Genomic DNA, 12869 nt, shown 5'->3' with positions numbered 1-12869 from the left:
GATAGATTTCCTGTGAGCTTGAGCATATTAACGTGTCTTGTGTTAGCCCAGTGATGGGGTGTTACCTCACCTCTCCACCGCCCCGCCACCACCTGTGCTAAGTGGCTAAGCTATGGATGTTTTACACCAGACATTCATTCACCAACACTACAGATTCTATTGAGTTTATCTCTGTTGTTGCAATCTCTGTCAGCAAATGTGAATTCCCATCACACTTCCTTTGTAGTGTTGTAAGAGCTGCGACGTGACACCGAGACATCAGGAAGCCGCTTCAATGAAGAATAACCTTCGTTTTTCAAACAGCCGAGAAAGATCAGCACAAACTGGCCATTCACCTTGATGCGCTCGCCGACAAGAAACGAGCACCAACTCCAAAGAAAGGCTCGCTGCAAGACATTAATTCAGCCACGCTACTATAAATGAACTAAGAGTTATGTTTCCATGGTAACTGACAAGAAAGACCTCCGTGCTGCTCTTCCTGCAGCTCTGCGAGGTTCGTCTGGAGCTTCACATCGCATCCAGCATCCGACTCCAGGCGGAGACCGACGCGGTAATGAGGTGAAGAGAGCAGGTGGTTTGAGCTACAAAGCAGCGTCAGAAAGTCAAAGAGGAAAGTGAAGGAGCAAAACTACGCATCTTGATGGACGAACTTATTGGAGAGAAAAAGAGACGGCATGAAAATGAAGTTTTTAAAAAAAAAAGTATCTATTAGTATGCGACTCTGATTCAGTTTCTGTCACCAAACAGCAGATTTTACAGCATCTGGCTCCTTCAGAGAGATGTTCGTGTTTGCAACTGAGACGTGAAGCTGAGTCTTAGACATCAGAAAGTATGTTGGGGAGTGTTTTTGGCCTGATTTCGATGGTAGACAGAAGAGACAAGTTTGGCATCTCAGTGGCTTTTCGACTCTTATCGTGTTTTCTTTAGTTCCTGAGTCCAAAACGTTTTTGGTCTGAATTGGAAAACCAGAAAGTGAGTTGGTACCAAGAGGTTAGTCCCAAAGTCCTTTGCCACTCAGCAGCCATCTCTGCAATGCCCCCAGAGAGCTGTTTCAGGCAAACGAAACCAGGCCTCTATCTAAATGACTAATGAGAGCCAGTTTCTCTGGTCACTGAAACATAAGCTGCATATACAAAATGTGTTTAAAACTGCTCAAACATGTTGGTAACTTTGCTCCAAAATCCATCCATCCATCCATCTTCTTCCGGAGTCGGGTCACGGAGGCAGCAGCCTTAGCAAAGCCGCCCAGACTTCCCGATCCGCACACACCACCTCCAGTTCTTCCGGGGGGACACATTGGAGAGACATAATCTCTCCAATGTGTCCTGGGTCTTCCCCGAGGCCTCCTCCCGGTGGGACGTTTGTAAAAGCATTTTTGCTACAGATTTTCTACATTGCACGAGCACGGTTCCATGACGCTGCACTTGTGTCGGCACAACAGCATGAGTTACTTGATGTTTCTGCCGCATCTGGGTCGTTATTGAGTTCTACCGTAGATCTCCACACAGCATCCTAACTGGTGTGTCCCGCAGAGCGTCTGGTTTAGTGCTACTGTCTGAAAGGTCAACAGCGACATCTAGTGGACTAAAGCAAGAATTGCACATGCAAGTGAACCTGCTGCTTCTCTCCTTCACAATAAAGGACAGGTTACCTCATGCAAAGCAGGTTTATGAATATTGTAAGTATAAACGTAGTCTGCCAAAAAATATCTTCTATTTGTAATGCTATCAGGTAAAATCTAGCAGTTAAACAGCCATTTACAAGCTTCACTTTACAGGTTTGTTAGTTATTCAGTTTGAGGTTTGCTAAAATGTTGTTCATGATTCACTGGGAGTTTGCTTAATGAGTAGAACATGTGGTGTGTCCTATTATTACTGTATTATATGACACTGTGTGCTTTGTGCCAATAGTTTCACCAACAAATGTAACAATCTCCTAATAAACAGTTAATTATGTATAGAAATATCACTTTCCCCCAATTTTAGTTGCATCTTATTGTTCTATTCACAGTTTGCACAACTACTTTTCCAACTAAAGAATATTTTAAGTGACCTTTTTATTAACTGATTAACCACCTAGTCCACAAAGTGTCCATCACAGTGCTTGTTGAGTGCAACCAATAATACAAAACGTAATATAGTCATGAACTCAGAAAATATAACGTGACCAAACACAACCTCTTTATTTTTAATAATAGTGGTTTCGATTATCAATGAAGCCAATAACTTACTATGCAGCCAGTATTATTTTATTCTATGTTTTATTGTGGAGGTCCTGGTTTCACCACCAGTGAAGCAGACAAGTGTGGTAAATTCTGTGTGTTTACTCAGTTTACATTGTTTTCCTGCTGTCACCTTATATGAAGTCCAGCATTGCCTTAAATTCATATCTGTCTGGCTACTTGACTTGTTTTTAACATGTCTGAAGGTTATTGTGCAACACTGATGTTGTGAACACTTTGTTTTTACCAAAAACTGTCTTGCTTTTGCCAAGAAATAATAAATCCAGCAAAAATGAGTTCTCCACTACAAACTGGAGAAGATGCACAAAAATGAAGAGGATCAACAATTTATACTAACCGTGTTTTTCCTCAGAGAAAGACTGTGAATGTTGTCTCACACACTTTTATCTCGTACAGACTCGTGTTATTAGCAGCAGTCAGCCCATGCAAATAGAACGCAGGGTTTTTTTAATGGTGATGGGAAACTTTGGAGTGTTTTAAACCCTCAGAGATGGTTCATTTGAAAGAAGAGACTGTTTCAGAAGTTTAGCTGTAATGCTCTAATGAACCAGAGGAGCTGAGGGCCAGACAGGAGGACATAAGTAGGACATCATCAGTAGCTCTGCTTTTTCCTCCCAGCACCAGTTTTCAGTCGTGGTGATGTTGCTGCCTGTAAATGTGTGCTCAGTCGAGGATCTTTTTGGAAAGTATTCAGACTTCTTTGCTTTCTGTTTGTGTTGTAGTTCTTATTTTAAAATGGATGAAGCTGCCCTTAGCCCTCTAATTTACGATGGCAAAATGAAGCCAGCACCTGGTGTTGACGAGACATAATGATCAGTTAGCTCAGTGTTTGTCCAATCATTCCACAGATTCTTTTTCCTCGTGCGCTCAGAGTCTTTAAAAAATGCTGTTTGGCAAACTCTGAGCAGGCTGTCATGTGTGTTTTCTTCAGAGTGGCTTCCATCCAGCCAGAGTTTAGTTGCTTGGTTGAGTGCTGCTGAGATGGTTTCCCTTCTGGCAGCTGATACAAACCTTTATACTCGACTCACGGTTTGACAGTTTTCTTCATGTAGAGTCCCGGTACTCGTGCAGCCATCCAACCATAAAAGTCGATAACCCCATAAAACACTGTGACTCTCATATTGCACACACAAAAACACATAAACAACATTTTTTTATGTCAACATCACACTCGTGGTTTATTTAGCATTTGTTGAAGCACTGAAGTTCCATCTGTAGCATGCACATTTAGTTAACCTCTGTCCGCTCAGCATTGTTTTTTTAAAATTGTATTAATCTTTTCTTTATCTCACCAGTGCTGGAGTATCCAGGCTTCTGCTGCTGGGATCATCTGGCCGGCTTTGAGCAGAAGATGGCACCCGGTGAAGCACCAGGCTTTTATACCAGAGCTGCCAATCAGGGAACGCCAAGTACGTGCCACTTCAAGGGGGGAGACAGGGTTTATTTGATTGAAATATTACGTTATTCATTTCACTTGTCTTGTCCCGGTGAGGACACCCGGGATCTTTCTGCGTGGAGTCTCCATGTTCAGTGTGGGTTCTCTCCGGGTTCTCCAGCTTCCTCCCACAGTCCAGAAACATGTTGAGGTTAATTGGTGATTGTAAATTGTCTGTAGGTGTGAATGTGAGTGTGCTTGGTTGTCTGTCTCTAAGTGTAGCCCTGTGATAGACTGGTTACCTGTCCAGGTGAACCTGCCTTCACCCTGAGTCAGCTGGGATAGACTCCAGCCCCCCATGACCCTAGTGAAGATTAAGTGATGTATAGATGATGGATGGAGATTTTGGGTTTGTGTAAAATTCTGTCTTTCGATTAAGTGAACAAACTGTGTTGTTTTGTGGTCGTTGTCGTTAGTTCCGGTGCTGGTGTTTTACGGTTCCCCTATTGTGTTAGTTTGGTCTGACCTGCCAGTATATGTTTCCCCTTTTGTTCATCATTTGTCAGGTCAGCTGTGAGTCATTTGATCGGTGGAGTTGGGTGTTTGGGTTATTTTGTTGCTGTAGCTTTAGTTAAGTTATTTTCCTTTGAGCTCTTTTTCTGGCCCAGAATTTGTTTTTGTAACTTTGTTTTTTTTTTTGTGGGTTTGAAAAAAAACCCTGAGAATCATTTTGCTTTGCAGCTGAGTCCCCCACAAGTAGTGGTGGTCAGATGAAGCCTCGTGAAGCCTTGAAGCTTTCCATCCAATTGTTTCTCAAAAAAAGAAAAAAAGGTTCATTTCTTTCTTCAGGCTCACAGGAATCCTCCTGCTGGTCAAGAAGTTTTCTGTCATTTCAACTATTTGTGACGGCCTCTTGGTTTCCTGAAACAGTGTCAGCATGACAATAATCACTGAAAGAACAGAGATAAAAACACTACATTTGGTTTTGTGTAGTTCATTCATTCATTTAATCTGTTCTTGATCAACATGTGGGTAATAGAGGTCTGTTCATGTCAAAAAAAACTTGCCGGTTTGATTTCAGTCCATGTTTAAATAAACCCAATAAGACATGAGATGTTCAAACTGTTGCAGTGTTTCCATAAGACGGGGTGACGGTGACTTTATTCATTATTATTAGGAAGCAATATTATTTCCAATGTGCTTGGACTCAGTTGGCTTCTCTTTTTAGAAATAACCTCTCCGACTGTGGAGAAAACCCTTTAGTAGGAACACATCTCATCGTATACAGGCATATTATATTTCATAACTTATTTTGCTGCCATACATGAAAGTTCCTCTATGTCACAGGCAAACTCCAACATGAACACTAAATGTAAATTTGGCTGGCATCCATTGCGCTTTATATATGCTTATAAATCACAGCAACACCCAAACCACTTCCTGAACCAGCGAGGCTTCAGACGTTATCAGTGAGTCACTCACCCTTAACTAAACAAACCTTCATAGAAGACTTCCTGGATTCCTCGACACCCATCACTACTCACAAGCATTCGCTGCTTGTTAGCCTGTTAGCATGTGGACTTTAGAGAGACTCACTGCTGCAGTTTGGCTAATAGTTGAACCACTTTTAACACTTGCTAGAGTTTGTTATTTTACATTTTGAATGAAATACTTCAGTCACCTCCAGGTCGTTTCTGATGTCTTTCAACTGTGTTGCATACGTGTTGGGACAGGTTTGTTTGTAAAGGCGTGTATTGTTTCACTTTCCCCTGATTCCTGCTCTCCAGTGACCTGAGTATTCTGAGGCAGCATGATACTCAAAACTCCTGGCAAGGTTTGGAGAAGCACCTTAGTTTGTCAGCGTTGGTTGTGTCCTTGTGCAGTAGACGGGTGCAGTGGTTACGGGACAGAAACTCATTAGTCAAGATCTGGTGATTTCTGATGAGCATCCATGATTAGAAACAAGTAGAAAGATTTGTAATGCTGTAGACTGGTTCACCTTTAGTTTAATGAACTTGATGAAAAAGACATTTACCTCTGCTCTCAGATGTACGTCTGCTAAACTAAATTGTAGAATTGTAAAGGTTGGAGAGTTACTGTGCAAAAAATGTGAACAAACCTTACACTGACAGAGGCACAAGAAGGATTGAATCTGTTGATTTCAGATCATGTAGCTGCCTTTCTTCATCTGATTTTACATGCTTGTATTGATTTAATTTTCCTTCTGATCAAGTGTTATTGTCTGCCACGTCAGAATGTGGACCGATAAAAGGGGGAAAAATGGGGAGAAAACAACGAAAGAGAGCAGCTCTGTGCTAGAAAATTATTAACTGTCTGTGTCTTTGATTTGAAAGAGAAAAAGAAGAAGCGTGATCGCTCATGCTCCATGACTTTTACTTCCTCGTTCTTGCTGCTGTTTGGTCACCGCGTTATCTGAATGTTTTTTTTAGCATCTGGACTGCTCAAACATTTTTATATAAGTTTTGATTCTCAATAAATTTACTGCTTTAATGCAACAGAACATCCCTGTGAATGCCAGAATGTGACTTGGACCAATATCACACAAGCTATTGAAGTGCTTCAATTTTGCAGGTGCATCTGGTCAAATGATTTCCTAATCAGCTTTCTCTGATTGGTAAATATCTTTCCGCATCGATGGTTGCAAACTGGTGGTTTGCAAAAGCGGATTTGGGAAAACCCCTGCTGTAAATAGTGAATAGGCAGCACAAGAATCAGAGTGAACAGGGTCAGTGACGCAAGCTGAAAGGAAGAACTCGTGTGCAAACTGCACATCAGTCGGCTGAGAATTCCTCAACAGCCTTATCCCACTTTGTTTTCAACATGAAACGCTTCAAGTACCTGCTGTTACTGTGGCTTTTGTCTCCATCCATGATGGGTGAGTAACTCATTTTGACTTTTTACGTGCACTATATGTGCAGTATGTGCATTTTGTATGTGCATTTTCTTCTGAGGCTTTAGGATCAAGTGCACAGTGTTGCACTTTAAGCAATGACCTTAACATGTTAACAAAATGAAGCGTTTTCAATCGTGTAGCTGCTGTTGATTTCACTTCTTCTTAAGTACTTATCATGTCCAGTTCAGTCTTTTTTGTTCTTCTCCTTCACTACAGAGAATATGCAGGGCTTTCTACTTCACTACGTTCACTAAAATTAGGATAAAGTTAATTCTAAGATTTAGAATTATACATATATATTTATCACCTTATGAAGTTTGATATATTACCATAAAATATACTGTCTATGGTATAAAATAGTTAAGTCAGCTCCACCTCGATAAAACATCAAAATACTGTCAAAATCTAAACACATTATTGTTCAGTACAGCACAGTGACAGCAGTCATTCTCTGGTTTGTTGAGCTATTATGAATTTCTTACATTTTGCTGCTGATACTTTTGTACTTCAAATTCTGGATTCCTTTCTTTGCTTCACAAGAGAATTTTTACAGTTTGGTAGTTTCTTGATTTTTGTTATGTAAGATGCTGGTTACCAAGACGTCTTCCGCTTGCTGTTGCCCCGTTAGTTTTGTCTTTTGGTGTTATTTTTAACGTTCTCTTGGGGTGACAGAACGTTCTGCCAGATCCCGCTAGAGCAGCAAGTTAGAAAGCACGTCTCTGTTTTTGTCGTCAGTGATTTCTATTGTAGAAAATCTTGTCAGAAATTTGTCAGAAAATGAATCTGACAAAAGTAATAATACATAAAAAATTCTATGAAAATTTAGAAATGAAAATCCGACATTGCTTCTGACTCGTGGTTCAACAGAATCATTTTTAGGCCTGGACAAAGATGATGGTACCCCTAGAAAAGACTGAAAATAATGTGACCATAGGGACATGTTCAATCAAGGTGTGTCCTCTAATTAGCATCACAGGTGTCTACAGACGTGTAATCAGTCAGTCGGCCTGTTTATAGGGTTACAGGTGGTCACTGTGCTGTTTGGTGACATGGTGTGGACCACACTGAACATGGACCAGACAAAGCCAAGGAGAGAGGTGTCTCAGGAGATTAGAAAGAAAATTATAGACAAGCATGTTAAAGGTAAAGGATATGAGACCATCTCCAAGCAGCTTGATGCTCCTGTGACTACAGCTGCACATATTATTCAGACATTTAAGATCCATGGGACTGTAGCCGACCTCCCTGGACGTGGCCGCAGGAGGAACACTGATGACAAATGGAAGAGATGGATAATGGTGACAAAAGAGCCCAGAACAACCTGATTTAAGGTGGATTGATCCAGATGTGATGGACATGGCCAATATTCTGCATGTGAAGGAACTGAGGATATGAGAAAACATGTTATATCTGCACATTAAACACAATGAGAGTAAACCTTCTTCTTTACCCTTCAGATTGTTCTGCTGATGAAGATGGCTACTTCATGTATACTGACCATAGGTGTTCCATGCACTCCAGAGATAAAGAGCAAGTGGAGTATCTGGTCGACTGGTATTTTAACAAGGAGTTTACAATGCAGTACAACAGCACAGTGGGGAAGTGGACGGGCTTTACCCCAGCTGGAGTCATCACAGCTTTGGAGCAGAATGTCAAGCAAGACTTTCTACAGAGGATAGTGGAGCGAGATCTGATATGTGTCAACAATGTTGAGTTGATATACAACATAACTGAAGAATACATGGGTAAATATTGAAACACCGCCTAAATGCATTGATAGTGATAATGAGCAAATGTCCATCCATCCATCCATTATCTACACACCGTTTAATCCTCAATAGGGTTGCAGGGAGCTGGAGCCTATCCCAGCCGATTTAGGGCGAAGGCAGGTTCACCTGGACAGGTAACCAGTCTATCACAGGGCTAATGAGCAAATGTGAAGATTTAAATCAATAAGAAAGAACTTTAACCCTCTGAAGCCCAAAACCCACAGAGGGATTTAAAAAGCATGGTGTCGTGAAACAAATCAACAAAATGACCGAAAACTAGTAAAAGCAAAGAGAATCAACATGTTTTGACCTTGAACTAATCATGTTGTGTTGATCACTCACGAAACGTAACCAGATCTGAGCCTAAACTTGTCATATTTCATCAAAATCACTTCATTGTGCATGTATATATATATATATATGTGTGTGTGTGTATATATATATNTGAGTGCTGCTGAGATGGTTTCCCTTCTGGCAGCTGATACAAACCTTTATACTCGACTCAAGGTTTGACAGTTTTCTTCATGTAGAGTCCCGGTATTCTTGCAGCCATCCAATCGTAAAAGTCGATAACCCCATAAAACACTGTGACTCTCATATTGAACACACAAAAACACATAAACAACATTTTTTTATGTCAACATCACACTTGTGGTTTATTTAGCATTTGTTGAAGCACTTAAGTTCCATCTGTAGCATGCATATTTAGTTATTCTCGTAGCTTAATCGTAACAATTGGACTTGTTTGAGTTCCTTGAAGACGTTCCACCTCTCATCCAAGAGGCTTCATCAGCTCTGACTGACTAGTTGGGAGTTCCAGATACTTTTATCCTTAAGGAGACATTAACACCTGAGTTTGGGGGTTTGTTGCTCCTCCCCCTCGTTATGTGAGTAATTAGTACTACCCCTGCTACAAAGGGGTTCGTTAGAGTCTTTTGTGGCTCGCTGTGGATGTGGTTTCATCTTCCTGGGGAGAGTTCTTAGGACGGAATTGTAAACAGGTGAGAGGTGACGCCTCAGACCTCCACCTCTGTTGAGGGATGGTCCTTCCAGTTAGATGACTTCTTTCACCCCTCTCTTTCAAACCAGCTGTCCTCCCTGCAGGCCAAAATCTGTACATTGTTTTCAAATGAGTGTCCTTTGGCCTTAAGATGCAGGTGGAACTCCCAACTAGTCAGTCAGAACTGATGAAGCCTCTTGGATGAGAGGTGGAACTCAAGCAGTTGCTACGATTAATCTACGAGAATAACCACGACCTGGATGACTGAGAATCTTCACAGACACATTTAGTTAACTTCTGTACACTCAGCATTGTTTTTTATAATTGTATTAATCTTTTCTTTATCTTACCAGTGCTGGAGTATCCAGGCTTCTGCTGCTGGGATCGTCAGGCCGGCTTTGAGCAGAAGATGGCACCCGGTGAAGCACCAGGCTTTTACACCAGAGCTGCCAATCAGGGAACGCCAAGTACGTTCCACTTCAAGGGGGGAGACAGGGTTTATTTGATTGAAATATTACGTTATTCATTTCACTTNGGGAAGGACAAGGTCAGCTGCACGGTGGACCACGCCAGCCTCAAGGAGCCCAAGATTTGTTCCTGGGGTGAGGATTTTCATAATGCATGTTCAGTGTTATTAGTGTTTGTACTTTACACAATTAATCTACATTTTTCTTGTTCTTTTGTTGCAGACTCGTCCTTGGATCAGTCAACAAGGAGCTTTGTAGCTGGTGGAGTCTGTGCTTTGATTTTGGGAGCCATATTTGTTTCTTTGGGTCTGACTCGGTACTGGAGGAAAAGCCGTCCAGACATTTCTAATGTCCTCTAAAGTCAGTCAGTGATGTGAACATTTTCATCTTCAAAAGCTTAATTGTATATTTGTGTGTGTATCCCACTGGTCACAATAGTGACCGTAAAAAAATGTTTCATTTCAAAGGCTATAAAAATGTTCCTGAATGATCTATCAATGTATTTCCAGCAGATATGGAAATAATAAAGGGTCTCAATGAAATATGTGCAGTATCACATGTTTACTGTAAAATGTCACATGACCAGAGCTGTTTACTTCCTGATTGGGCCAAGAGAAGAGGATGGCAGCAAGAAAGCTCCCAAACAAGAGGTTAGTAAAGTATGTTAACATAAAGATAGGACATAGATTTTGGTACACATCATGTTTAAGCTGTCTAGTATTGATATATATATTTTCAATTACTCAACTTTGTTTAATGTGGTCATAGAACTCACAAACATGTCACCGGCAACAATAGTGACCTCAATGCATATGCAGAAGTTATGCAAACAGAGCATGATTGGAATGATGGCCTCCCCTTCACCACACCCCCCTTCCCCTGTTCCAGCTCTTCTAACTCCTGCCATAACAATGAAGGCCAGCTAGAAGACCCAAGGGCCTCTAAGTGCCAGAGGGTCTAGCCAGAAGACGCAATGGCCTCTAGCCTAGAGAGGGACCAGCCAGAAGACGCAAGGGCCTCTAGCCTCCAGAGGGACCAGCCAGAAGGTGCAAGGGCCTCCAGCCTCCAGAGGGTCCAGCCAGAAGATGCAAGGGCCTCTAGCCTCCAGAGGGGCCAGCCAGAAGATGCAAGGGCCTCTAGCCTTGGTCGTTGTGTCCTTGGGCAAGACACTTCACCCACCTTGCCTGGTGTGAATGCGGATGAATGGATTGTTTGAGGTGGTGGTTGGAGGCAGAATGGCAGCCAGGCCTCTGTCAGTCTGCCCCAGGGCAGCTGTGGCTACAATGGTAGCTACCACCACCAGGATGAATGTGTGTGAATGAATAATTGATTGTGTAAAGTGTCTTTGAGTGTCTTGAATAGCGCCTAATAAATCTGATCAATTATTATGATCATTATTATTTAAGTTTCTAACACTTGAACAGATTAAATTCATTACACTATTACGCTATTTTTAAGTTCACAAAATTAAGTAAGTACAGCTAAATTTTAAGCAAACTTTACAAGTAGAAATGAAGTAAAGAAGACTAATGGCTATATTTACTTACCTGTTTTGAGTTCAACCGGTTTCCTAAATTCATTTTAATAAGATCAACTTTTCACAGTTTGCAGTGTACTTCCTCGTTCTCGCTGGTGTTTGCTCACCGCGTTCTCTGAATGTTTGTTTTTTTAACATCTGGACTGCTCAAACGTATTTATATAAGTTTTGATTCTCAATAAATTAACCGTTTTTTAGTGACTTTCCAAACTCAACAAAACATCCCTGTGAATGCCGGAATGTGACTTGGACCAATATCAGACAAGCTATTGAAATGCTGCAATTTTGCATCTGGTCAAATGATTTCCTAATCAGCTTTCTCTGATTGGTAAATATCTTTCCGCATGCATCTATGGTTGCAACTTGGTGGTTTGCAAAAATTTGGGAAAACCCCTGCTGTAAATAGTGAATAGGCAGCACAAGAATCAGAGTGAACAGGTTCGGTGCATGACGCAAGCTGAAAGGAAGAACTTGTGTGCAAACTGCACATCAGTCGGCTGAGAATTCCTCAACAGCCTGATCCCACTTTGTTTTCAACATGAAGTGCTCCAAGTACCTGCTGTTACTGTGGCTTTTGTCTCCATCCATGATGGGTGAGTAACTCATTTTGACCTCTTACATGCACTATATGTGCAGTATGTGCATTTTGTATGTGCACTTTCTTCTAAGGCTGAAGGATCAAGTGCACAGTGTTGCACTTTAAGCAATGACCTTAACATGTAAGCAGAACGTTCTGCCAGATCCTGCTAGAGCAGCAAGTTAGAACCATGTCTCTGTTTTTGTCTTCAGTGACCTGAGCAATCAAAGGTGTTGACTCTCAGAAGCCTGTGAACTTTATCTGTCAGCATGGTTGTAAAGATATTAAAATGTGAACAAAAGTGTACGTACACTTGTAAAAACCTGGTCGAAAGGTGCACAGGCTCAGAGGAGTCACCAGTTGTGGTCAATCACAGCCACTCCTGAGAAGCTAAGAAGCTATGAGATGAAGACAGTTTGATGAACAGTTTTCTGCATCACCAACGTTGATCATTTAAGTTGCTGTACGTATATTTTTGACCAGATTTTGTCATATTTCCAGACAATAAATCTGTAAAAGGACCAAAATGCATGATTGTTTTTCTTTGCAAAGACGAATGTGTTTCTATGTTTTGATCATAGAAAATTCAGTTACAAGAGCAATCGGAAACTCAGGACTGCTGTGATGTACATGGTCTTTGCAAGTGTGTGCACACTTTTATTCACGACTGTATACAGTATATATTTTTATTCAGTTATTAAACAAGAGTCAGTGATGCTTGCAGCTCATATGTAGACATATTCTAACACATTTACGGTGACAATTCTAACATGCAGCCCTCAAGCAGATGTTGTTTTTACAAATTGTGCAGACATGAGCATAAAAATGTCATCACAATCAATTTAACTGTTTACATATTTCAGTGAAAACCAAGTTACCGAACCGGTCTTGACATTCCTCAAGCCATGCTGGTAGGACGGCCTGTAGCTGGGTTGTTATATATTATACAGAATCATCAGGCTTTTATCTCCAAAGGTTCCTGTTCCAT

At 41.2% G+C, this 12869-nt stretch overlaps 1 protein-coding gene and 1 long non-coding RNA gene across 2 annotated transcripts in view; both read left to right on the top strand.

Moving 5' to 3' along the window:
- The first annotated feature begins 6333 nt into the window (after positions 1–6333).
- The window catches only part of LOC103365551 (H-2 class II histocompatibility antigen, E-B beta chain-like), an 8659-nt gene continuing 2123 nt past the window's right edge, over positions 6334–12869 (top strand). Inside the window, exons 1-3 of the mRNA XM_008293015.1 lie at positions 6334–6513; positions 7989–8285; positions 9654–9767. Coding sequence (XP_008291237.1) covers positions 6459–6513; positions 7989–8285; positions 9654–9767 — 466 coding nt within the window. The 5' untranslated portion in view covers positions 6334–6458. The remainder of the gene's footprint in view (positions 6514–7988; positions 8286–9653; positions 9768–12869) is intronic.
- LOC103365541 (uncharacterized) lies at positions 9836–10309 on the top strand. The gene is made up of 2 exons (XR_520618.1): positions 9836–9902; positions 9990–10309. It is a non-coding gene; the product is annotated as an uncharacterized LOC103365541 (long non-coding RNA).

This window comes from Stegastes partitus, unplaced genomic scaffold (genome assembly GCF_000690725.1).
Source record: "Stegastes partitus isolate 25-593 unplaced genomic scaffold, Stegastes_partitus-1.0.2 Scaffold851, whole genome shotgun sequence".
NCBI classification, from domain to species: domain Eukaryota; kingdom Metazoa; phylum Chordata; class Actinopteri; family Pomacentridae; genus Stegastes; species Stegastes partitus.
Note: the sequence above shows the minus strand (reverse complement) of the source record. Positions and strands in the feature narration are given on the sequence as shown.